General features: G+C 42.9%; 1 protein-coding gene across 4 annotated transcripts in view; it reads left to right on the top strand.

The window, feature by feature from the left end:
• The window catches only part of man2c1 (mannosidase, alpha, class 2C, member 1), a 119,641-nt gene that overhangs the window by 88,661 nt on the left and 3,069 nt on the right, over positions 1-27,911 (top strand). For all 4 annotated transcript variants that reach the window (XM_055910023.1, XM_055910024.1, XM_055910025.1 and 1 more), the window contains 5 exons: positions 1,063-1,206; positions 2,603-2,712; positions 12,411-12,490; positions 27,272-27,420; positions 27,730-27,833. In XM_055910023.1, the coding sequence (XP_055765998.1) occupies positions 1,063-1,206; positions 2,603-2,712; positions 12,411-12,490; positions 27,272-27,420; positions 27,730-27,833 (587 nt within the window). The remainder of the gene's footprint in view (positions 1-1,062; positions 1,207-2,602; positions 2,713-12,410; positions 12,491-27,271; positions 27,421-27,729; positions 27,834-27,911) is intronic.

Raw genomic sequence — 27,911 nt, 5'->3', positions numbered from 1 at the left:
TATTCCAGGTGGTTTCAGTCCCATAATGTTGTTTATTCCAGGTGGAGTGGTTTCAGTCCCATACTGTTGTTTATTCCAGGTGGAGTGGTCTCAGTGTCATAATGTTGTTTATTCCAGGTGGAGTCGTTTCAGTCCCATAATGTTGTTTATTCCAGGTGGAATGGTCTCAGTCCCATAATGTTGTTTATTTCAGGTGGAGTGGTTTCAGTCCCATAATGTTGTTTATTCCAGGTGGAATGGTTTCAGTCCCATAATGTTGTTTATTCCAGGTGGAGTGGTTTCAGTCCCATACTGTTGTTTATTCCAGGTGGAGTGGTCTCAGTGTCATAATGTTGTTTATTCCAGGTGGAGTCGTTTCAGTCCCATAATGTTGTTTATTCCAGGTGGAATGGTCTCAGTCCCATAATGTTGTTTATTTCAGGTGGAGTGGTTTCAGTCCCATAATGTTGTTTATTCCAGGTGGAATGGTTTCAGTCCCATAATGTTGTTTATTCCAGGTGGAATGGTTTCAGTCCCATAATGTTGTTTATTCCAGGTGGAGTGGTTTCAGTCCCATAATGTTGTTTATTCCAGGTGGAATGATTTCAGTCCCATAATGTTGTTTATTCCAGGTGGAGTGGTTTCAGTCCCATAATGTTGTTTATTCCAGGTGGTTTGAGTCCCATAATGTTGTTTATTCCAGGTGGAGTGGTTTCAGTCCCATAATGTTGTTTATTCCAGGTGGAGTGGTCTCAGTGTCATAATGTTGTTTATTCCAGGTGGAATGGTTTCAGTCCCATAATGTTGTTTATTCCAGGTGGAGTGGTTTCAGTCTCATAATGTTGTTTATTCCAGGTGGAGTGGTTTCAGTCTCATAATGTTGTTTATTCCAGGTGGAGTGGTTTCAGTCCCATAATGTTGTTTATTCCAGGTGGAATGGTTTCAGTCCCATAATGTTGTTTATTCCAGGTGGAGTGGTCTCAGTGTCATAATGTTGTTTATTCCAGGTGGAGTGGTTTCAGTCCCATAATGTTGTTTATTCCAGGTGGAATGGTTTCAGTCCCATAATGTTGTTTATTCCAGGTGGAGTGGTTTGAGTCCCATAAGTTCCTGAAGGTAGAGTTCCCAGTGAGGGTGAGGAGCCCCAATGCCACCTATGAGATCCAGTTTGGACACCTGCAGAGACCCACACACAGGAACACGAGCTGGGACTGGGCACGCTTCGAGGTACCAATAAAAAGGATTTATACAGCCCTTTTAAAATCAACAATTATCACAAAGAGCTTTACAGTAAACAGCCTAGTCCCTCAAAGAGCTTTACAGTAAACAGCCTAGTCCCCCAAAGAGCTTTACAGTAACCAGCCTAGTCCCCCAAAGAGCTTTACAGTAACCAGCCTAGTCCCCCAAAGAGCTTTACAGTAACCAGCCTAGTCCCCCAAAGAGCTTTACAGTAACCAGCCTAGTCCCCCAAAGAGCTTTACAGTAACCAGCCTAGTCCCTCAAAGAGCTTTACAGTAAACAGCCTAGTCCCCCAAAGAGCTTTACAGTAACCAGCCTAGTCCCTCAAAGAGCTTTACAGTAAACAGCCTAGTCCCCCAAAGAGCTTTACAGTAACCAGCCTAGTCCCCCAAAGTGCTTTAGAGTAACCAGCCTAGTCCCCCAAAGAGCTTTACAGTAACCAGCCTAGTCCCTCAAAGAGCTTTACAGTAAACAGCCTAGTCCCTCAAAGAGCTTTACAGTAACCAGCCTAGTCCCCCAAAGAGCTTTACAGTAACCAGCCTAGTCCCCCAAAGAGCTTTACATTAACCAGCCTAGTCCGCCAAAGAGCTTTACAGTAACCAGCCTAGTCCCCCAAAGAGCTTTACAGTAACCAGCCTAGTCCCCCAAAGAGCTTTACAGTAACCAGCCTAGTCCCTCAAAGAGCTTTACAGTAACCAGCCTAGTCCCCCAAAGAGCTTTACAGTAACCAGCCTAGTCCCCCAAAGAGCTTTAGAGTAACCAGCCTAGTCCCTCAAAGAGCTTTACAGTAAACAGCCTAGTCCCCCAAAGAGCTTTACAGTAACCAGCCTACTTCCTCAAAGAGTTTTACAGTAACCAGCCTAGTCCCCCAAAGAGCTTTACAGTAACCAGCCTAGTCCTCCAAAGAGCTTTACAGTAACCAGCCTAGTCCCCCAAAGAGCTTTAGAGTAACCAGCCTAGTCCCTCAAAGAGCTTTACAGTAAACAGCCTAGTCCCCCAAAGAGCTTTACAGTAAACAGCCTAGTCCCCCAAAGAGCTTTACAGTAACCAGCCTAGTCCCCCAAAGAGCTTTACAGTAACCAGCCTAGTCCCCCAAAGAGCTTTACAGTAACCAGCCTAGTCCCCCAAAGAGCTTTACAGTAACCAGCCTAGTCCCCCAAAGAGCTTTACAGTAACCAGCCTAGTCACTCAAAGAGCTTTACAGTAACCAGCCTAGTCCCCCAAAGAGCTTTACAGTAACCAGCCTAGTCCCCCAAAGAGCAAGCAGAAGCAGTGGCAAGAGACAATTCCCTACTTCTACTGACTGACACAAATAACCCATAACTCCCTATAGCATGGTTGTTTTGCTGGTCCTATAACAATATAATAATGCTCCTTCCTATAGGTTTGGGGCCACAAATGGGCAGACCTATCGGAGCACGGCTTCGGGGTGTCTCTGCTGAACGACAGTAAATATGGATACTCTGTTCACCAGCACACCATGACGCTGTCTCTGTGAGTCGGACAAATGTTGCAGTTTAACAAACTGGAAGTGGGTGGCTGAGTTGGCAGAGCTTGGTGCGTTCAACGCCGGGATATTACTAACATAGTAAACTATAACATTCTGTCAACGCCAGGATAGTGGGTTCCACGTATTACTAACATAGTTAACATGACATTCTGTCAACGCCAGGATAGTGGGTTCCACGTATTACTAACATAGTTAACATAACATTCTGTCAACGCCAGGATAGTGGGTTCCACGTATTACTAACATAGTTAACATGACATTCTGTCAACGCCAGGATAGTGGGTTCCACGTATTACTAACATAGTTAACATAACATTCTGTCAACGCCAGGATAGTGGGTTCCACGTATTACTAACATAGATAACATGACATTCTGTCAACGCCAGGATAGTGGGTTCCACGTATTACTAACATAGTTAACATGACATTCTGTCAACGCCAGGATAGTGGGTTCCACGTATTACTAACATAGTTAACATAACATTCTGTCAACGCCAGGATAGTGGGTTCCACGTATTACTAACATAGTTAACATGACATTCTGTCAACGCCAGGATAGTGGGTTCCACGTATTACTAACATAGTTAACATGACATTCTGTCAACGCCAGGATAGTGGGTTCCACGTATTACTAACATAGTTAACATGACATTCTGTCAACGCCAGGATAGTGGGTTCCACGTATTACTAACATAGTTAACATGACATTCTGTCAACGCCAGGATAGTGGGTTCCACGTATTACTAACATAGTTAACATGACATTCTGTCAACGCCAGGATAGTGGGTTCCACGTATTACTAACATAGTTAACATGACATTCTGTCAACGCCAGGATAGTGGGTTCCACGTATTACTAACATAGTTAACATGACATTCTGTCAACGCCAGGATAGTGGGTTCCACGTAATACTAACATAGTTAACATGACATTCTGTCAACGCCAGGATAGTGGGTTCCACGTAATACTAACATAGTTAACATGACATTCTGTCAACGCCAGGATAGTGGGTTCCACGTTTTACTAACATAGTTAACATGACATTCTGTCAACGCCAGGATAGTGGGTTCCACGTAATACTAACATAGTTAACATGACATTCTGTCAACGCCAGGATAGTGGGTTCCACGTATTACTAACATAGTTAACATAACATTCTGTCAACGCCAGGATAGTGGGTTCCACGTATTACTAACATAGTTAACATCACATTCTGTCAACGCCAGGATAGTGGGTTCCACGTATTACTAACATAGTTAACATGACATTCTGTCAACGCCAGGATAGTGGGTTCCACGTATTACTAACATAGTTAACATGACATTCTGTCAACGCCAGGATAGTGGGTTCCACGTATTACTAACATAGTTAACATAACATTCTGTCAACGCCAGGATAGTGGGTTCCACGTAATACTAACATAGTTAACATAACATTCTGTCAACGCCAGGATAGTGGGTTCCACGTATTACTAACATAGTTAACATGACATTCTGTCAACGCCAGGATAGTGGGTTCCACATATTACTAACATAGTTAACATGACATTCTGTCAACGCCAGGATAGTGGGTTCCACGTATTACTAACATAGTTAACATAACATTCTGTCAACGCCAGGATAGTGGGTTCCACGTATTACTAACATAGTTAACATGACATTCTGTCAACGCCAGGATAGTGGGTTCCACATATTACTAACATAGTTAACATGACATTCTGTCAACCCCAGGATAGTGGGTTCCACGTATTACTAACATAGTTAACATAACATTCTGTCAACGCCAGGATAGTGGGTTCCACGTATTACTAACATAGTTAACATCACATTCTGTCAACGCCAGGATAGTGGGTTCCACGTATTACTAACATAGTTAACATGACATTCTGTCAACGCCAGGATAGTGGGTTCCACGTTTTACTAACATAGTTAACATGACATTCTGTCAACGCCAGGATAGTGGGTTCCACGTAATACTAACATAGTTAACATGACATTCTGTCAACGCCAGGATAGTGGGTTCCACGTATTACTAACATAGTTAACATGACATTCTGTCAACGCCAGGATAGTGGGTTCCACGTATTACTAACATAGTTAACATGACATTCTGTCAACGCCAGGATAGTGGGTTCCACGTATTACTAACATAGTTAACATGACATTCTGTCAACGCCAGGATAGTGGGTTCCACGTATTACTAACATAGTTAACATGACATTCTGTCAACGCCAGGATAGTGGGTTCCACGTATTACTAACATAGTTAACATGACATTCTGTCAACGCCAGGATAGTGGGTTCCACGTATTACTAACATAGTTAACATGACATTCTGTCAACGCCAGGATAGTGGGTTCCACGTATTACTAACATAGTTAACATGACATTCTGTCAACGCCAGGATAGTGGGTTCCACGTATTACTAACATAGTTAACATAACATTCTGTCAACGCCAGGATAGTGGGTTCCACGTATTACTAACATAGTTAACATAACATTCTGTCAACGCCAGGATAGTGGGTTCCACGTATTACTAACATAGTTAACATGACATTCTGTCAACGCCAGGATAGTGGGTTCCACGTATTACTAACATAGTTAACATGACATTCTGTCAACGCCAGGATAGTGGGTTCCACGTATTACTAACATAGTTAACATGACATTCTGTCAACGCCAGGATAGTGGGTTCCACGTATTACTAACATAGTTAACATGACATTCTGTCAACCCCAGGATAGTGGGTTCCACGTATTACTAACATAGTTAACATGACATTCTGTCAACCCCAGGATAGTGGGTTCCACGTATTACTAACATAGTTAACATGACATTCTGTCAACGCCAGGATAGTGGGTTCCACGTATTACTAACATAGTTAACATAACATTCTGTCAACGCCAGGATAGTGGGTTCCACGTATTACTAACATAGTTAACATAACATTCTGTCAACGCCAGGATAGTGGGTTCCACGTATTACTAACATAGTTAACATAACATTCTGTCAACGCCAGGATAGTGGGTTCCACGTAATACTAACATAGTTAACATAACATTCTGTCAACGCCAAGATAGTGGGTTCCACGTATTACTAACATAGTTAACATGACATTCTGTCAACGCCAGGATAGTGGGTTCCACGTATTACTAACATAGTTAACATAACATTCTGTCAACGCCAGGATAGTGGGTTCCACATATTACTAACATAGTTAACATAACATTCTGTCAACGCCAGGATAGTGGGTTCCACGTATTACTAACATAGTTAACATGACATTCTGTCAACGCCAAGATAGTGGGTTCCACGTATTACTAACATAGTTAACATGACATTCTGTCAACGCCAGGATAGTGGGTTCCACATATTACTAACATAGTTAACATGACATTCTGTCAACGCCAGGATAGTGGGTTCCACGTATTACTAACATAGTTAACATGACATTCTGTCAACGCCAGGATAGTGGGTTCCACATATTACTAACATAGTTAACATAACATTCTGTCAACGCCAGGATAGTGGGTTCCACGTATTACTAACATAGTTAACATAACATTCTGTCAACGCCAGGATAGTGGGTTCCACGTATTACTAACATAGTTAACATGACATTCTGTCAACCCCAGGATAGTGGGTTCCACGTGTTACTAACATAGTTAACATCACATTCTGTCAACGCCAGGATAGTGGGTTCCACGTATTACTAACATAGTTAACATGACATTCTGTCAACGCCAGGATAGTGGGTTCCACGTATTACTAACATAGTAAACTATAACAGTCTGTCAACGCCAGGATAGTGGGTTCCATGTATTACTAACATAGTTAACATGACATTCTGTCAACGCCAGGATAGTGGGTTCCACGTATTACTAACATAGTTAACATAACATTCTGTCAACGCCAGGATAGTGGGTTCCATGTATTACTAACATAGTTAACATAACATTCTGTCAACGCCAGGATAGTGGGTTCCACGTATTACTAACATAGTTAACATGACATTCTGTCAACGCCAGGATAGTGGGTTCCACGTATTACTAACATAGTTAACATGACATTCTGTCAACGCCAGGATAGTGGGTTCCACGTATTACTAACATAGTTAACATGACATTCTGTCAACGCCAGGATAGTGGGTTCCACGTATTACTAACATAGTTAACATGACATTCTGTCAACGCCAGGATAGTGGGTTCCACGTATTACTAACATAGTTAACATGACATTCTGTCAACCCCAGGATAGTGGGTTCCACGTATTACTAACATAGTTAACATGACATTCTGTCAACCCCAGGATAGTGGGTTCCACGTATTACTAACATAGTTAACATGACATTCTGTCAACGCCAGGATAGTGGGTTCCACGTATTACTAACATAGTTAACATAACATTCTGTCAACGCCAGGATAGTGGGTTCCACGTATTACTAACATAGTTAACATGACATTCTGTCAACGCCAGGATAGTGGGTTCCACGTATTACTAACATAGTTAACATAACATTCTGTCAACGCCAGGATAGTGGGTTCCACATATTACTAACATAGTTAACATAACATTCTGTCAACGCCAGGATAGTGGGTTCCACGTATTACTAACATAGTTAACATGACATTCTGTCAACGCCAAGATAGTGGGTTCCACGTATTACTAACATAGTTAACATGACATTCTGTCAACGCCAGGATAGTGGGTTCCACATATTACTAACATAGTTAACATGACATTCTGTCAACGCCAGGATAGTGGGTTCCACGTATTACTAACATAGTTAACATGACATTCTGTCAACGCCAGGATAGTGGGTTCCACATATTACTAACATAGTTAACATAACATTCTGTCAACGCCAGGATAGTGGGTTCCACGTATTACTAACATAGTTAACATAACATTCTGTCAACGCCAGGATAGTGGGTTCCACGTATTACTAACATAGTTAACATGACATTCTGTCAACCCCAGGATAGTGGGTTCCACGTGTTACTAACATAGTTAACATCACATTCTGTCAACGCCAGGATAGTGGGTTCCACGTATTACTAACATAGTTAACATGACATTCTGTCAACGCCAGGATAGTGGGTTCCACGTATTACTAACATAGTAAACTATAACAGTCTGTCAACGCCAGGATAGTGGGTTCCATGTATTACTAACATAGTTAACATGACATTCTGTCAACGCCAGGATAGTGGGTTCCACGTATTACTAACATAGTTAACATAACATTCTGTCAACGCCAGGATAGTGGGTTCCATGTATTACTAACATAGTTAACATAACATTCTGTCAACGCCAGGATAGTGGGTTCCACGTATTACTAACATAGTTAACATGACATTCTGTCAACGCCAGGATAGTGGGTTCCACGTATTACTAACATAGTTAACATGACATTCTGTCAACGCCAGGATAGTGGGTTCCACGTATTACTAACATAGTTAACATGACATTCTGTCAACGCCAGGATAGTGGGTTCCACGTATTACTAACATAGTAAACATGACATTCTGTCAACGCCAGGATAGTGGGTTCCACGTATTACTAACATAGTTAACATGACATTCTGTCAACGCCAGGATAGTGGGTTCCACGTATTACTAACATAGTTAACATGACAGTCTGTCAACGCCAGGATAGTGGGTTCCACGTAATACTAACATAGTTAACATAACATTCTGTCAACGCCAGGATAGTGGGTTCCACGTATTACTAACATAGTTAACATGACATTCTGTCAACGCCAGGATAGTGGGTTCCACGTATTACTAACATAGTTAACATAACATTCTGTCAACGCCAGGATAGTGGGTTCCACGTATTACTAACATAGTTAACATAACATTCTGTCAACGCCAGGGTAGTGGGTTCCACGTATTACTAACATAGTTAACATCACATTCTGTCAACGCCAGGATAGTGGGTTCCACGTAATACTAACATAGTTAACATGACATTCTGTCAACGCCAGGATAGTGGGTTCCACGTATTACTAACATAGTTAACATCACAACAGTCTGTCAACGCCAGGATAGTGGGTTCCACGTATTACTAACATAGTTAACATAACATTCTGTCAACGCCAGGATAGTGGGTTCCACGTATTACTAACATAGTTAACATGACATTCTGTCAACGCCAAGATAGTGGGTTCCACGTATTACTAACATAGTTAACATAACAGTCTGTCAACGCCAGGATAGTGGGTTCCACGTATTACTAACATAGTTAACATAACATTCTGTCAACGCCAGGATAGTGGGTTCCACGTATTACTAACATAGTTAACATAACATTCTGTCAACGCCAGGATAGTGGGTTCCACGTATTACTAACATAGTTAACATAACATTCTGTCAACGCCAGGATAGTGGGTTCCACGTATTACTAACATAGTTAACATGACATTCTGTCAACGCCAGGATAGTGGGTTCCACGTATTACTAACATAGTTAACATGACATTCTGTCAACGCCAGGATAGTGGGTTCCACGTATTACTAACATAGTTAACATGACATTCTGTCAACGCCAGGATAGTGGGTTCCACGTAATACTAACATAGTTAACATGACATTCTGTCAACGCCAGGATAGTGGGTTCCACGTATTACTAACATAGTTAACATAACATTCTGTCAACGCCAGGATAGTGGGTTCCACGTATTACTAACATAGTTAACATAACAACATTCTGTCAACGCCAGGATAGTGGGTTCCACGTATTACTAACATAGTTAACATAACATTCTGTCAACGCCAGGATAGTGGGTTCCACGTATTACTAACATAGTTAACATAACATTCTGTCAACGCCAGGATAGTGGGTTCCACATATTACTAACATAGTTAACATGACATTCTGTCAACGCCAGGATAGTGGGTTCCACGTATTACTAACATAGTTAACATAACATTCTGTCAACGCCAGGATAGTGGGTTCCACATATTACTAACATAGTTAACATGACATTCTGTCAACGCCAGGATAGTGGGTTCCACATATTACTAACATAGTTAACATGACATTCTGTCAACGCCAGGATAGTGGGTTCCACGTATTACTAACATAGTTAACATAACATTCTGTCAACGCCAGGATAGTGGGTTCCATGTATTACTAACATAGTTAACATAACATTCTGTCAACGCCAGGATAGTGGGTTCCACGTATTACTAACATAGTTAACATAACATTCTGTCAACGCCAGGATAGTGGGTTCCACATATTACTAACATAGTTAACATAACATTCTGTCAACGCCAGGATAGTGGGTTCCACGTATTACTAACATAGTTAACATGACATTCTGTCAACGCCAGGATAGTGGGTTCCACGTATTACTAACATAGTTAACATGACATTCTGTCAACGCCAGGATAGTGGGTTCCACGTATTACTAACATAGTTAACATAACATTCTGTCAACGCCAGGATAGTGGGTTCCACGTATTACTAACATAGTTAACATCACAACAGTCTGTCAACGCCAGGATAGTGGGTTCCACGTATTACTAACATAGTTAACATAACATTCTGTCAACGCCAGGATAGTGGGTTCCACGTAATACTAACATAGTTAACATAACAACATTCTGTCAACGCCAGGATAGTGGGTTCCACGTATTACTAACATAGTTAACATAACATTCTGTCAACGCCAGGATAGTGGGTTCCACGTATTACTAACATAGTTAACATAACATTCTGTCAACGCCAGGATAGTGGGTTCCACATATTACTAACATAGTTAACATGACATTCTGTCAACGCCAGGATAGTGGGTTCCACGTATTACTAACATAGTTAACATAACATTCTGTCAACGCCAGGATAGTGGGTTCCACATATTACTAACATAGTTAACATGACATTCTGTCAACGCCAGGATAGTGGGTTCCACATATTACTAACATAGTTAACATGACATTCTGTCAACGCCAGGATAGTGGGTTCCACGTATTACTAACATAGTTAACATAACATTCTGTCAACGCCAGGATAGTGGGTTCCATGTATTACTAACATAGTTAACATAACATTCTGTCAACGCCAGGATAGTGGGTTCCACGTATTACTAACATAGTTAACATAACATTCTGTCAACGCCAGGATAGTGGGTTCCACGTATTACTAACATAGTTAACATAACATTCTGTCAACGCCAGGATAGTGGGTTCCACGTATTACTAACATAGTTAACATGACATTCTGTCAACGCCAGGATAGTGGGTTCCACGTATTACTAACATAGTTAACATAACATTCTGTCAACGCCAGGATAGTGGGTTCCACGTATTACTAACATAGTTAACATCACAACAGTCTGTCAACGCCAGGATAGTGGGTTCCACGTATTACTAACATAGTTAACATAACATTCTGTCAACGCCAGGATAGTGGGTTCCACGTATTACTAACATAGTTAACATAACATTCTGTCAACGCCAGGATAGTGGGTTCCACGTATTACTAACATAGTTAACATAACATTCTGTCAACGCCAGGATAGTGGGTTCCACGTATTACTAACATAGTTAACATAACATTCTGTCAACGCCAGGATAGTGGGTTCCACGTATTACTAACATAGTTAACATGACATTCTGTCAACGCCAGGATAGTGGGTTCCACGTATTACTAACATAGTTAACATGACATTCTGTCAACGCCAGGATAGTGGGTTCCACGTATTACTAACATAGTTAACATGACATTCTGTCAACGCCAGGATAGTGGGTTCCACGTATTACTAACATAGTTAACATGACATTCTGTCAACGCCAGGATAGTGGGTTCCACGTATTACTAACATAGTTAACATGACAACATTCTGTCAACGCCAGGATAGTGGGTTCCACGTATTACTAACATAGTTAACATCACATTCTGTCAACGCCAGGATAGTGGGTTCCACGTATTACTAACATAGTTAACATAACATTCTGTCAACGCCAGGATAGTGGGTTCCACGTATTACTAACATAGTTAACATGACATTCTGTCAACGCCAGGATAGTGGGTTCCACGTATTACTAACATAGTTAACATAACATTCTGTCAACGCCAGGATAGTGGGTTCCACGTATTACTAACATAGTTAACATGACATTCTGTCAACGCCAGGATAGTGGGTTCCACATATTACTAACATAGTTAACATGACATTCTGTCAACGCCAGGATAGTGGGTTCCACGTATTACTAACATAGTTAACATGACATTCTGTCAACGCCAGGATAGTGGGTTCCACGTATTACTAACATAGTTAACATGACATTCTGTCAACGCCAGGATAGTGGGTTCCACGTATTACTAACATAGTTAACATGACATTCTGTCAACGCCAGGATAGTGGGTTCCACGTATTACTAACATAGTTAACATAACATTCTGTCAACGCCAGGATAGTGGGTTCCACGTATTACTAACATAGTTAACATGACATTCTGTCAACGCCAGGATAGTGGGTTCCACGTATTACTAACATAGTTAACATGACATTCTGTCAACGCCAGGATAGTGGATTCCACGTATTACTAACATAGTTAACATGACATTCTGTCAACGCCAGGATAGTGGGTTCCACGTATTACTAACATAGTTAACATGACAACATTCTTTCTCTCCTTCCTAAGACTTTTCTTGTATTTTTCTTCTTAAAAGACTGCGAGCTCCTAAGGCTCCTGATGCCAACGCTGACATGGGCAGTCATCAGTTCACCTACGCTGTCATGCCACATACAGGTGAGGTATTTTTTTTATCTTTATTACATTTTAATTTATTTTTGCCATGTGTAATGAAGACATTGGAAATGTTACTCAGCGCCAAGCTCTCATGAAACAATAAAAACACATTACAGAAATCAGCAAACGAGGAATAAACTCAACGGTACTTTTCCATTGAGAAAAAATTGTGTGACTTTGGTTCAGCTCTTTTTAAAGTATTTTTGTTACTGTTAGTTGGTTATTTTATGCAAATGTGAATAGTTGACAGTTAGGATAGCCAGAAGATGTGAACGTTGGTTTGGTGTCTCGAACCATAAAGAGTTACAATTATTGTTGGTGGGTATTATATGCAAATTTATGTAGATTTAAGTAGTTATAATTTATAGTGCAGACCAGGGCTAGATAGCTACGCCCAGGACCAGAGCAGTAGTTGTGGTCAGTAGTTGTGGTCAGTAATTGTTTGGTTGTGGTCAGTAGTTGTGTGGTTGTGGTCAGTAGTTGTGGTCAGTAGGTGTGTGGTTGTGGTCAATAGTTGTGTGGTTGTGGTCAGTAGTTGTGGTCAGTAGGTGTGTGGTTGTGGTCAATAGTTGTGTGGTTGTGGTCAGTAGTTGTGGTCAGTAGTAGTGTGGTTGTGGTCAGTAGTTGTGTGGTTGTGGTCAGTAGGTATGTGGTTGTGGTCAGTAGGTGTGTGGTTGTGGTCAGTAGGTGTGTGGTTGTGGTCAGTAGTTGTGTGGTCGTGGTCAGTAGTTGTGTAGTTGTGGTCAGTAGTTGTGTGGTTGTGGTCAGTAGTTGTGGTCAGTAGGTGTGTGGTTGTGGTCAGTAGTTGTGGTCAGTAGTTGTGTGGTTGTGGTCAGTAGGTGTGTGGTTGTGGTCAGTAGTTGTGTGGTTGTGGTCAGTGGTTGTGTGGTTGTGGTCAGTAGTTGTGTGGTTGTGGTCAGTAGTTGTGTGGTTGTGGTCAGTAGTTGTGTGGTTGTGGTCAGTAGTTGTGTGGTTGTGGTCAGTAGTTGTGTGGTTGTGGTCAGTAGTTGTGTAGTTGTGGTCAGTAGTTGTGGTCAGTAGGTGTGTGGTTGTGGTCAGTAGTTGTGGTCAGTAGGTGTGTGGTTGTGGTCAGTAGTTGTGTGGTTGTGGTCAGTAGTTGTGTGGTTGTGGCCAGTAGTTGTGGTCAGTAGTTGTGTGGTTGTGGTCAGTAGGTGTGTGGTTGTGGTCAGTAGTTGTGGTCAGTAGTTGTGTGGTTGTGGTCAGTAGTTGTGTGGTTGTGGTCAGTGGTTGTGTGGTTGTGGTCAGTAGTTGTGTGGTTGTGGTCAGTAGTTGTGTGGTTGTGGTCAGTAGTTGTGGTCAGTAGGTGTGTGGTTGTGGTCAATAGTTGTGTGGTTGTGGTCAGTAGTTGTGGTCAGTAGTAGTGTGGTTGTGGTCAGTAGTTGTGTGGTTGTGGTCAGTAGGTATGTGGTTGTGGTCAGTAGGTGTGTGGTTGTGGTCAGTAGGTGTGTGGTTGTGGTCAGTAGTTGTGTGGTCGTGGTCAGTAGTTGTGTAGTTGTGGTCAGTAGTTGTGTGGTTGTGGTCAGTAGTTGTGGTCAGTAGGTGTGTGGTTGTGGTCAGTAGTTGTGGTCAGTAGTTGTGTGGTTGTGGTCAGTAGGTGTGTGGTTGTGGTCAGTAGTTGTGTGGTTGTGGTCAGTGGTTGTGTGGTTGTGGTCAGTAGTTGTGTGGTTGTGGTCAGTAGTTGTGTGGTTGTGGTCAGTAGTTGTGTGGTTGTGGTCAGTAGTTGTGTGGTTGTGGTCAGTAGTTGTGTGGTTGTGGTCAGTAGTTGTGTAGTTGTGGTCAGTAGTTGTGGTCAGTAGTTGTGTGGTTGTGGTCAGTAGGTATGTGGTTGTGGTCAGTAGGTGTGTGGTTGTGGTCAGTAGGTGTGTGGTTGTGGTCAGTAGTTGTGTGGTCGTGGTCAGTAGTTGTGTAGTTGTGGTCAGTAGTTGTGTGGTTGTGGTCAGTAGTTGTGGTCAGTAGGTGTGTGGTTGTGGTCAGTAGTTGTGGTCAGTAGTTGTGTGGTTGTGGTCAGTAGGTGTGTGGTTGTGGTCAGTAGTTGTGTGGTTGTGGTCAGTGGTTGTGTGGTTGTGGTCAGTAGTTGTGTGGTTGTGGTCAGTAGTTGTGTGGTTGTGGTCAGTAGTTGTGTGGTTGTGGTCAGTAGTTGTGTGGTTGTGGTCAGTAGTTGTGTGGTTGTGGTCAGTAGTTGTGTAGTTGTGGTCAGTAGTTGTGGTCAGTAGGTGTGTGGTTGTGGTCAGTAGTTGTGGTCAGTAGGTGTGTGGTTGTGGTCAGTAGTTGTGTGGTTGTGGTCAGTAGTTGTGTGGTTGTGGCCAGTAGTTGTGGTCAGTAGTTGTGTGGTTGTGGTCAGTAGGTGTGTGGTTGTGGTCAGTAGTTGTGGTCAGTAGTTGTGTGGTTGTGGTCAGTAGTTGTGTGGTTGTGGTCAGTGGTTGTGTGGTTGTGGTCAGTAGTTGTGTGGTTGTGGTCAGTAGTTGTGTGGTTGTGGTCAGTAGTTGTGTGGTTGTGGTCAGTAGTCAGTATCGTAGCTTAATCATGACAGGCCCAGGTGCCAAAAAATATTTCCCAATTTTGTTGGTAAGCCGTGTGTTAATATTACTAAGCTTTGTAACAACAGAGCAGAACCTAATCTATGGGCACGTTTGAAGATGTTACCAGAGAAGCCGCAATATAGCCAATACATTCAGCATGACGGACTGAGGTCAGAAATGAACCCGTATAAAGTCGACCACGGAAAGCGCAAAGCGGTCAAAAAAAACACCCTATTTTATCTGCAAATAATAGGCAATAGCCTATAGTATAAAACATAAATATATAGATCAATCTCTTGACAGAAACACAGCTAATGACCCAGTACATGATCGCTGTAGTTACGCATGGCGGCAGAACTGACATACCGGTATTTCAAATGATCTGCCTCCCGCGGAGGCCCTGTAGCAGAAACACCAGCCAATCAATGAAGTGGACTATTCTAATAGACTGCTTAGATGGTAGCATGCTCTTTTAACAGTATATGATGTGTATGTGCTTACTATTATTCTTATAGCCTAGTTAAACGTATATAGGCTATGATGACAATGACATGGCTCAGAGGCCGTGCACCAGAACATGGTGCCCAAAGACAGATCGAACATGGTCGTAGATCGATAAGCAATATAAATTCATTTCAATAAAGCTTGATTTATATAGGCTGTCTGGGTAGACTGCCCTGTAATAAGGTAAGCTTACATTGCTGGTCATTTATGAACATTTGAACATCTTGGCCATGTTCTGTTATAATCTCCAACCGGCACAGTCAGAAGAGGACTGGCCACCCCTCAGAGCCTGGTTCCTCTCTAGGTTTCTTCCTAGGTTCTGGCCTTCCTAGGTTCTGGCCTTTCTAGGGAGTTTTTCCTAGCCACCGTGCTTCTACACCTGCATTGCTTGCTGTTTGGGGTTTTAGTCTGGGTTTCTGTACAGCACTTTGAGATATCAGCTGATGTACGAAGGGCTATATAAATACATTTGATTTGATTTGATACTCACTCATTTGATTGGTATTCAATGGGCCTTGCACTCTACGAGGTCGTTGACTATGGCATTCAAATCCATGGTCCTGGTGTTTTCAATGGACAGAATGGCCAACTCAGTCAGTCTCTCCTGTCCCATGCTGCTCCTCGGGTCTGATTTAATCTTCATCATCTTCTTCAGTTTGGAAAAGGGGTGTTCGGCACTGGCTCCCTTTACAGGCAGATGCATAACAAGGAGCATCGCTATAACTACTTCCCCAAAATGTAGCAGTGACTGAATTGTAATCCACAGTGAGCATCTTGGCCAGGTCTCTCACTGTGCTTTGCTATTTCCTTCTTAAAACAGGCCCTGAAAGAGAGTAATTGTCCAGGGAAGCTTGCTGATGTATCGTTGCTGTAATGTTCAGCCAGCCGGCTGGCGGTCTCATAGAGCGGACCATCATCTGCGTTGGCCAGGGTAGTGGGATGGATGGAGTCAAACAGACTCGACGTTGCCCGCAGACTTTTACATTTGTTTGACAGCTGGTGGATAACGATGGCAAGGTTTGCATTAAAGACGTCGACTCTAAAACTACTCTCCCCCATTAGACAGTCGCTCGTTTTCGCATAAGCTCCTCAAAATAACGCCTCGCCTTCCTTCTCCGAGTGTCTTCAAATGCGTTCTGAGCTCCCCATTTTGTCGGCAAGGGTCTTTGCATTGACTTTGGCCTTCTGAAAGGCCGGTGGGAATCCGGACAGGACCTCTATCATGTCCTCGAGTCGGCTGACTGCCCTGTGCAGGTCTGCGTCTTTTCTATCATGTCCTCGAGTCGACTGACTGCCCTGTGCAGGTCTGCGTCTTTTCTATCATGTCCTCGAGTCGGCTGACTGCCCTGTGCAGGTCTGCGTCTTTTCTATCATGTCCTCGAGTCGACTGACTGCCCTGTGCAGGTCTGCGTCTTTTCTATCATGTCCTCGAGTCGGCTGACTGCCCTGTGCAGGTCTGCGTCTTTTCTATCATGTCCTCGAGTCGACTGACTGCCCTGTGCAGGTCTGCGTCTTTTCTATCATGTCCTCGAGTCGGCTGACTGCCCTGTGCAGGTCTGCGTCTTTTCTATCATGTCCTCGAGTCGGCTGACTGCCCTGTGCAGGTCTGCGTCTTTTCTATCATGTCCTCGAGTCGGCTGACTGCCCTGTGCAGGTCTGCGTCTTTGGCCCGTAGCATGTTGAAGGCAACGTTCACATGTTCTAAAACCTTAGTCTGCAGAACGACAAGAAAAAGAAAACTACATTTTTCCATTTTCTTTTTTCAAAGCTGCTGCATCGTCCCTCTTATCACTTAAAAGCACAATGTTGGTGAGGGCCTTCATTACGTCCACATATCTGTATCTCAGGGCGGCAAGGGACTCCGACCTAGATGACCAGCTGGTGGGACACAGTCGTTTTAGAGTTACATTTTATTTTTCTGGCGCAAAAATCAAATATACCACTCAACATTGACCATCTCTTTATGCTATTCGCGAAGAATGTGTATAACAGTTCAACAGTATCATAAAACTGTTTAATCTCTGGCACATTGTTTGACAGAGTCGTTGAGAGCCAGGTTAAGATTGTGCGCTGCGCAATGCACATCAGCAGCAAGCGGCTCTTTTTCAGATATTCTGGCCTGCACATCCGAATAGACCCCGCTCATGTTATCAGCTCCATCATACCCCTGCCCACGACATTTAGAAATATCCAGCCCGTTATCCTCTATGCTGCCCAGGATTTTATGTTGAAGCTCAGCTGCTCTGTCAGCAGTCTCCAGAAAATCCCCAAAACGACTCTGTGGCGACATTATCTGCATCTCTTATCATTCTCACGTAGCGATAAACTTGGCTTGACTGGGGCTACTTTGGATACATCCGGCGTGGTGTCCATAATAATATGGAACGAATGTCACATTTCACTCAGCTCGGATAAAATATAAATCAGCTCATTTTGGATCTGAGGACTGAGGATATGTAACAGTTTAACTTTAGACCGTCCCCTTGCCCCGACCCGGGCGCGAACCAGGGACCCTCGCCCCGACCTCGGGCGCAAACCGTCCCCTCGCCCCGACCTCGGGCGCAAACCGTCCCCTCGCCCCGACCCGGGCACGAACCAGGGACCCTCTGCACACATCGACGACAGTCACCCACGAAGCATCGTTACCCATCGCTCCACAAAATCCGCGGCCCTTGCAGAGCAAGGGGCAACACTACATCTATTTTGCAGAGCAAGGGGCAACACTACTTCTAGGTTGCAGAGCAAGGGGCAACACTACATCTATTTTGCAGAGCAAGGGGCAACACTACTTCTAGGTTGCAGAGCAAGGGGCAACACTACATCTATTTTGCAGAGCAAGGGGCAACACTACTTCTAGGTTGCAGAGCAAGGGGCAACACTACATCTATTTTGCAGAGCAAGGGGCAACACTACATCTATTTTGCAGAGCAAGGGGCAACACTACTTAAAGTTTCAGAGCAAGTGACGTAACTGATTGAAATGCTACTAGCGCGTACCCGCTAACTAGCTAGCCATTTCACATCCGTTACAGATAGTTAACGGATCCTGCGGGGCGTTATAAAAGTTATTTCAGAACTGGGTCGTAAAAATGACAGCAGTTCAATTATACTAAGAGAAGTATCACTGTTGGCCTGCCTTTTCACGGTGCCCTGTGAACGCCAAATTACATGACGCAAGTGCGAGAGTTACATTAACTATGCGCTCCAACACCTGTCGCTAGAAATGAGTTGCGTTACGCACGCCTCTCTCCATTTCTGCGTCAATAGTGCCATTCGCTTCCATTCGCTCAAATACCAAACAGGCACCCGTGTGAATCTGGGATGGCTCATGACATGCTATTTTGGATATTAGATGGCGCCAATCTCTCACCCCATATTCACCCACGCATCAGAGAAGAAAGGATCACTCCGATCTCCGTACAGCTAGTAAGGTTCACAAATATGCGCAATCTAGCTTGTCCGAATAACACAGCCATGTACGTGGTCATTTGATTCCAGCCTTGGTTGTAGTGGTGTAATACGACTCGAGAAAAACACCGCCTTTTCTTCATGGGAATGGGCCAGTAGGCTTACACGAGCCTAATGCAATAACGTGCCGTTTAACTTTTGAACCCATACGTGTTGCATAATGCCCGCTGTCAGTTGGATAGGTGAAAAGGCCAGTCTATTCCACTTTCACCTGTTTCCTCAGCCGTCACGATTCTAGCCTCGCCCTGCTCCTCTTCCTCCCCGCCCAGCCCGGGGATAGCTTGTCTGGCCTGGCTTGTGCTCGATGTCGTATCCGCCGATACCTGACAACCTGTATCCTCCTCTGTCAACGTTTCTTCTTCTGGCACGATGGAACAGCTTGGCCTTGGCTCACTAGACCCGCTAAAAGCTGCTGCTGGCGATGATAAACCTACACCCTCCTCTGCTCCCGCTGCTTGTTTTAGCAACGGCTGCACTTTAACTACATTTGAAAAAGGAATCTCATTTAACTGATTTTGATAACTCCTTTGCTTTCTCATTTTTAGGCCTTGCTCTTTTGGGCTCCACTTTTGTGTTGATACATTGCTGATTTTTAAATCCATAATTTTCTATTCTCGACTTTCTATCTATCAATTTTTTTCTCGGCCGTTGTCTCTTGATAGTTAGATCAACTGTTGCGTAAAAACGGTGACAGAAACAACGCTTTGGAGAGTATTTCCACAATGAATCCCAGAATGCATTTCATTATCTTAACATGGTATTGAAACTATTGAATAATATGATTTATTTAGCAAATTCATTTGATTTATTGTCATCAATACACTAAAATATCATGCTGACTTATGTAGTGGCAAAAAAAACATTTTGTTGGTGAAACCATCAGTGGGATCATAAAGCCTTGTGGTCAGTGGGTTAATTTGTCCTTGGATATAAACATTGAGTTGTTATTTTACCTGAAATGCACAAGGTCCTCTACTCAGACAATTAATCCACACATAAAACGGTTAACCGAATCGTTTCTAGTCATCTCTCCTCCTTCCAGGCTTTTTCATTGTTTAATTTATATGGTGATCACATCTAAACTTTCAATGTATTACCACGACAACCGGCAAAACAGTTCATCTTTCAATCACCCATGTGGGTATAAGCAATGAGGAAATGGCACGTGGGTACCTGCTTCTATAAACCAATGAGGAGATGGGAGAGGCAGGACTTGCAGCGCGATCTGCGTCAGAAATAGAACTGACTTCTATTTTAGCCCTCAAGACACTTGTTGGCGCGCAATAATTGAATAACATGGATTTCTACATTTATTTTGCGACGCTCGCGCACGCGACGTGTCCGGTCTGGTCAGCATGTTACTCTTCTCAACGAGCAGCGCGTGTTGCCGTGGGCCCCAGTCCTGGCGCAGCATTCCCTCCCAGCTTCAGTCAGAGCAGGAGATGTTCACACCTCAGAGGAAAATTTATTTTGCGACGCTCGCGCACGCAAATGAATCGCGCATGCAGGAAGCCTCCGCTGGCTGATCCCGCCCTGATCCCGCCCTGGTACATCCCGCCCCAGGGCAGGATGTAAATGTAAAAAGCTAAACTAAAAATCTAAGTAACTACGCCAGAGGGTCACTTTTGGGTCACTTTTGCCGGTCCCAAGCCCGGATATAGGAGGAGGGTTGGAATTGTGACATAAAAAAAAAAACAAGAATCGACAGAAGAAAGTTAATTTGTAGTTCTAAACATATTTAGGGTGTTTTTTACTCACTTTTTGTCTCTCCCACGATGTTATTCCTCTCTCCTACAGCGTCCGTCACAATTACATGCACATGGCCAATTAGGTGATGACGACTTCTAGCGACTTTTAGGACAGCCAATAGCTACTTTCCTTACTGAGGAGTTGGAAACACTGGTTGTTTGGTTGTGGTGAGTAATTGTGGTCAGTAGTTGTATTGTTGTGGTCAGTATTTGTGTGGTTGTGTTCAGTATTTGTGGTCAGTCGATGTGGTAAGAAGTTATGGCCAGATATTGTGGTCGGTTGTGTTGTTGTGGTCAGTGATTTTGGTCAGTAGTTGTGTGGTTGTGGTCAGTGATTTTGGTCAGTAGTTGTCATCAGTAGTATTGTGGTTCAGTAGTTGTGTAGTTGTGGTCAGTAGTTGTGGTCAGTAGTTGTGTGGTTGTGGTCAGTAGTTGTGTGGTTGTGGTCAGTAGTTGTGGTCAGTAGTTGTGTGGTTGTGGCCAGTAGTTGTGGTCAGTAGTTGTGTGGTTGTGGTCAGTGATTGTGGTCAGTAGTTGTGTGGTTGTGGTCAGTAGTTGTCATCAGTAGTAGTGTGGTTGTGGTCAGTGATTGTGGTCAGTAGTTGTGTGGTTGTGGTCAGTGATTGTGGTCAGTAGTTGTCATCAGTAGTAGTGTGGTTGTGGTCATTGATTTTGGTCAGTAGTTGTCATCAGTAGTAGTGTGGTTGTGGTCAGTAGTTGTGGCCAGTAGTTGTGTGGTTGTGGTCAGTAGTTGTGTGGTTGTGGTCAGTGATTGTGGTCAGTAGTTGTGTGGTTGTGGTCAGTGATTGTGGTCAGTAGTTGTGTGGTTGTGGTCAGTAGTTGTGTGGTTGTGGCCAGTAGTTGTGGTCAGTAGTTGTGTGGTTGTGGCCAGTAGTTGTGGCCAGTAGCTGTGTGGTTGTGGTCAGTAGTTGTGTGGTTGTCATCAGTAGTAGTGTGGTTGTGGTCAGTGATTTTGGTCAGTAGTTGTCATCAGTAGTAGTGTGGTTGTGGCCAGTAGCTGTGTGGTTGTGGTCAGTAGTTGTGTGGTTGTCATCAGTAGTAGTGTGGTTGTGGTCAGTGATTTTGGTCAGTAGTTGTCATCAGTAGTAGTGTGGTTGTGGTCATTGATTTTGGTCAGTAGTGTGGTTGTGGTCAGTGATTTTGGTCAGTCGTTATGTGGTTCAGTAGTTGGCGCTACAGAGGGTGGTGCAGACAGCCCACTACATCACTGGGGCCAAGCTCCCTGCCATCTAATCCCCAAGCCATAAGACTGCTAAATGGCTAACAGAATGGCTACACAGACTGAGTTGACCTTAGTGCAAAAAATAAAATACTGTCTCTATGCACACTTGCAGGGATATTCTATTTCTGTTCTTATTTCAGATTTGATTAGTAGAGAAGTAAAAGTTAAATTTCATACACTAACTTTTTGTCTAAGTTGGAAAAATGGTCAAAATGGCAGTTTGTATAAATTGAGGCCAAGTCGATGCGGTTAATAAAACAGCTGTATCGTTCGATCTGTACAAGATATTTCTGTTCCGATTCCAGATTTGAATAGCAGAGAAGTAGACCAATGTGTCATACCTCAAAGGTTTTGTCTAACTTGTTGGGAAAGTGGTCAATATAGGACGGAAAGACAAATTAAATGGAAAAGTATCAATTGTATCAAAAGGTTGTATGCAAGCACACTATTCCAGACCAGTCTGGACACTATTCCAGACCAGTCTGGACACTATTCCAGACCAGTCTGCACACTATTCCAGACCAGTCTGCACACTATTCCAGACCAGTCTGCACACTATTCCAGACCAGTCTGCACACTATTCCAGACCAGCCTGCACACTATTCCAGACCAGCCTGCACACTATTCCAGACCAGCCTGCACACTATTCCAGACCAGTCTGCACACTATTCCAGACCAGTCTGCACACTATTCCAGACCAGTCTGCACACTATTCCAGACCAGTCTGCACACTATTCCAGACCAGTCTGCACACTATTCCAGACCAGTCTGCACACTATTCCAGACCAGTCTGCACACTATTCCAGACCAGTCTGGACACTATTCCAGACCAGTCTGCACACTATTCCAGACCAGCCTGCACACTATTCCAGACCAGCCTGCACACTATTCCAGACCAGTCTGCACACTATTCCAGACCAGTCTGCACACTATTCCAGACCAGTCTGCACACTATTCCAGACCAGTCTGCACACTATTCCAGACCAGTCTGCACATTTTAAAGTTTGAATGGCATTTCTAGCTTAAACAGTGTAAGACGAGAAGCGTGCAGATGAATAATAGTACGGTTTTTGCAAGTCCCACCTTTATAGGGAGTATGTCGAAGATTTAAAGTGGGGACTCTTGCTTCGCAAGCCCCATTAATAAGTCAGAAATAATTCTTGCAATATTTAAAATGTGGCTTCTGTTGTAAGCCACATAATAAACAATACACACTGAATAGGTGCAGTGTAATGTGTTGTTTTACAGGGTCAGCCATAGTAGTATGATAGGTGTTGTTTTACAGGGTCAGTCATAGTATTATGATAGGTATGTTTTACAGGGTCAGTCATAGTAGTATGATAGGTGTTGTTTTACAGGGTCAGTCATAGTAGTATGATAGGTGTTGTTTTACAGGGTCAGTCATAGTAGTATGATAGGTGTTGTTTTACAGGGTCAGTCATAGTAGTATGATAGGTGTTGTTTTACAGGGTCAGTCATAGTAGTATGATAGGTGTTGTTTAACAGGGTCATAGTAGTATGATAGGTGTTGTTTTACAGGGTCATAGTAGTATGATAGGTGTTGTTTTACAGGGTCATAGTAGTATGATAGGTGTTGTTTTACAGGGTCAGTCATAGTAGTATGATAGGTGTTGTTTTACAGGGTCAGTCATAGTAGTATGATAGGTGTTGTTTTACAGGGTCATAGTAGTATGATAGGTGTTGTTTTACAGGGTCATAGTAGTATGATAGGTGTTGTTTTACAGGGTCATAGTAGTATGATAGGTGTTGTTTTACAGGGTCAGTCATAGTAGTATGATAGGTGTTGTTTTACAGGGTCAGTCATAGTAGTATGATAGGTGTTGTTTTACAGGGTCAGTCATAGTAGTATGATAGGTGTTGTTTTACAGGGTCATAGTAGTATGATAGGTGTTGTTGTACAGGGTCAGTCATAGTAGTATGATAGGTGTTGTTTTACAGGGTCATAGTAGTGTGATAGGTGTTGTTTTACAGGGTCAGTCATAGTAGTATGATAGGTGTTGTTTTACAGGGTCAGTCATAGTAGTATGATAGGTGTTGTTTTACAGGGTCAGTCATAGTAGTATGATAGGTGTTGTTTTACAGGGTCAGTCATAGTAGTATGATAGGTGTTGTTTTACAGGGTCAGTCATAGTAGTATGATAGGTGTTGTTTTACAGGGTCATAGTAGTATGATAGGTGTTGTTTTACAGGGTCAGTCATAGTAGTATGATAGGTGTTGTTTTACAGGGTCAGTCATAGTAGTATGATAGGTGTTGTTTTACAGGGTCAGTCATAGTAGTATGATAGGTGTTGTTTTACAGGGTCAGTCATAGTAGTATGATAGGTGTTGTTTTACAGGGTCAGTCATAGTAGTATGATAGGTGGTGTTTTACAGGGTCAGCCATAGTAGTATGATAGGTTGTTTACAGGGTCAGTCATAGTAGTATGATAGGTGTTGTTTTACAGGGTCAGTCATAGTAGTATGATAGGTGTTGTTTACAGGGTCAGTCATAGTAGTATGATAGGTGTTGTTTTACAGGGTCAGCCATAGTAGTATGATAGGTGTTGTTTTACAGGGTCAGTCATAGTAGTATGATAGGTGTTGTTTTACAGGGTCAGTCATAGTAGTATGATAGGTGTTGTTTTACAGGGTCAGTCAAAGTAATATGATAGGTGTTGTTTTACAGGGTCAGTCATAGTAGTATGATAGGTGTTGTTTTACAGGGTCAGTCATAGTAGTATGATAGGTGTTGTTTTACAGGGTCAGTCATAGTAGTATGATAGGTGTTGTTTTACAGGGTCAGTCATAGTAGTATGATAGGTGTTGTTTTACAGGGTCAGTCATAGTAGTATGATAGGTGTTGTTTTACATGGTCAGTCATAGTAGTATGATAGGTGTTGTTTTACAGGGTCAGTCATAGTAGTATGATAGGTGTTGTTTTACAGGGTCAGTCATAGTTGTATGATAGGTGTTGTTTTACAGGGTCAGTCATAGTAGTATGATAGGTGTTGTTGTACAGGGTCAGTCATAGTAGTATGATAGGTGTTGTTTTACAGGGTCAGTCATAGTAGTATGATAGGTGTTGTTTTACAGGGTCATAGTAGTATGATATGTGTTGTTTTACAGGGTCATAGTAGTATGATAGGTGTTGTTTTACAGGGTCAGTCATAGTAGTATGATAGGTGTTGTTTTACAGGGTCAGTCATAGTAGTATGATAGGTGTTGTTTTACAGGGTCAGTCATAGTAGTATGATAGGTGTTGTTTTACAGGGTCAGCCATAGTAGTATGATATGTGTTGTTTTACAGGGTCAGTCATAGTAGTATGATAGGTGTTGTTTACAGGGTCAGTCATAGTAGTATGATAGGTGTTGTTTTACAGGGTCAGTCATAGTAGTATGATAGGTGTTGTTATACAGGGTCAGTCATAGTAGTATGATAGGTGTTGTTTTACAGGGTCAGTCATAGTAGTATGATAGGTGTTGTTTTACAGGGTCAGTCATAGTAGTATGATAGGTGTTGTTTTACAGGGTCATAGTAGTATGATAGGTGTTGTTTTACAGGGTCAGTCATAGTAGTATGATAGGTGTTGTTTTACAGGGTCAGTCATAGTAGTATGATAGGTGTTGTTTTACAGGGTCAGCCATAGTAGTATGATAGGTGTTGTTTTACAGGGTCAGTCACAGTAGTATGATAGGTGTTGTTTTACAGGGTCAGTCATAGTAGTATGATAGGTGTTGTTTTACAGGGTCATAGTAGTATGATAGGTGTTGTTTTACAGGGTCAGCCATAGTAGTATGATAGGTGTTGTTTTACAGGGTCAGTCATAGTAGTATGATAGGTGTTGTTTTACAGGGTCAGTCATAGTAGTATGATAGGTGTTGTTTTACAGGGTCATAGTAGTATGATAGGTGTTGTTTTACAGGGTCAGTCATAGTAGTATGATAGGTGTTGTTTTACAGGGTCAGTCATAGTAGTATGATAGGTGTTGTACAGGGTCAGTCATAGTAGTATGATAGGTGTTGTTTTACAGGGTCAGTCATAGTAGTATGATAGGTGTTGTTTTACAGGGTCAGTCATAGTAGTATGATAGGTGTTGTTTACAGGGTCAGTCATAGTAGTATGATAGGTGTTGTTTTACAGGGTCAGTCATAGTAGTATGATAGGTGTTGTTTTACAGGGTCAGTCATAGTAGTATGATAGGTGTTGTTTACAGGGTCAGTCATAGTAGTATGATAGGTGTTGTTTTACAGGGTCAGCCATAGTAGTATGATAGGTGTTGTTGTACAGGGTCAGTCATAGTAGTATGATAGGTGTTGTTTTACAGGGTCATAGTAGTATGATAGGTGTTGTTGTACAGGGTCAGTCATAGTAGTATGATAGGTGTTGTTTTACAGGGTCAGTCATAGTAGTATGATAGGTGTTGTTTTACAGGGTCAGCCATAGTAGTATGATAGGTGTTGTTTTACAGGGTCAGTCATAGTAGTATGATAGGTGTTGTTTTACAGGGTCATAGTAGTATGATAGGTGTTGTTTTACAGGGTCAGTCATAGTAGTATGATAGGTGTTGTTTTACAGGGTCATAGTAGTATGATAGGTGTTGTTTTACAGGGTCAGTCATAGTAGTATGATAGGTGTTGTTTTACAGGGTCAGTCATAGTAGTATGATAGGTGTTGTTTTACAGGGTCAGTCATAGTAGTATGATAGGTGTTGTTTTACAGGGTCAGTCATAGTAGTATGATAGGTGTTTTACAGGGTCAGTCATAGTAGTATGATAGGTGTTGTTTTACAGGGTCATAGTAGTATGATAGGTGGTGTTTTACAGGGTCAGCCATAGTAGTATGATAGGTGTTGTTTTACAGGGTCATAGTAGTATGATAGGTGTTGTTTTACAGGGTCAGCCATAGTAGTATGATAGGTGTTGTTTAACAGGGTCAGTCATAGTAGTATGATAGGTGTTGTTTTACAGGGTCAGTCATAGTAGTATGATAGGTGTTGTTTTACAGGGTCAGCCATAGTAGTATGATAGGTGTTGTTTTACAGGGTCAGTCATAGTAGTATGATAGGTGTTGTTTTACAGGGTCAGTCATAGTAGTATGATAGGTGTTGTTTTACAGGGTCAGTCATAGTAGTACAGCACCCTGGAGCAAATTAGCATGAAGTGCCTTGCTCAAGGGCACAGACAGATTGTTCACCTTGTCGTCTTGGGTATTCAAACCAGCGACCTTTCGGGTTACTGGCTCAGCTCTCTAACCGCTAGGCTACCTGCTGCGCTACAGGAACCTTCCAGGAAGCGTCAGTCATCCAATGGGCCTACAACCTCAACAGCCCTCTGAGACTGACCGACTACGCCCCCGGCTCCCATACTGCAGCCTGGAGCGCCTTCTCTGTCAGCGCTGCAGCCGTCATCCTGGAGACCATCAAACAGGTGGGTATCCTGCCAGGAAATAGCCCTTTTCTTGTTTTCCAAAAAACTTCCTGTAAATAAATGATGTGCTGTGTCATAGCAGGTGGGGGTTAGACAAGGGGCCATTTCCTGGGCGGGTACCAACTAGTGTCGATACTGACGAGCTGGCTGATGATGACCAATGGGTCTGCTTTACTGTAGTACTTGGTGTTCAGCAACTTTTGGATTTAATTGCTTGTTTCATTGCTGATTGTTGTATTTCCTGTCTGTTTTCAATCACGATATTTCTAATGTGAACTAAACTGCAACGGTCCTTTCCTCTCCCGACAGGCGGAGGACAGGAAGGATGCTCTGGTGGTACGGCTCTATGAGTCACATGGCAGCAGTGTCACGGCGTACCTCACTACAGGCTTCCCCATCGCCGAGGCTTGGCAGTGAGTAACTACAGCACCTTCAGTTAGGGTTGTTGAAGTGGCTTTAGACCAAGTTGTAGTAAACCTCCCCTCTCCGTC

This window comes from Salvelinus fontinalis, unplaced genomic scaffold (genome assembly GCF_029448725.1).
Source record: "Salvelinus fontinalis isolate EN_2023a unplaced genomic scaffold, ASM2944872v1 scaffold_0001, whole genome shotgun sequence".
Classification (NCBI taxonomy): Eukaryota; Metazoa; Chordata; class Actinopteri; order Salmoniformes; family Salmonidae; genus Salvelinus; species Salvelinus fontinalis.
Note: the sequence above shows the minus strand (reverse complement) of the source record. Positions and strands in the feature narration are given on the sequence as shown.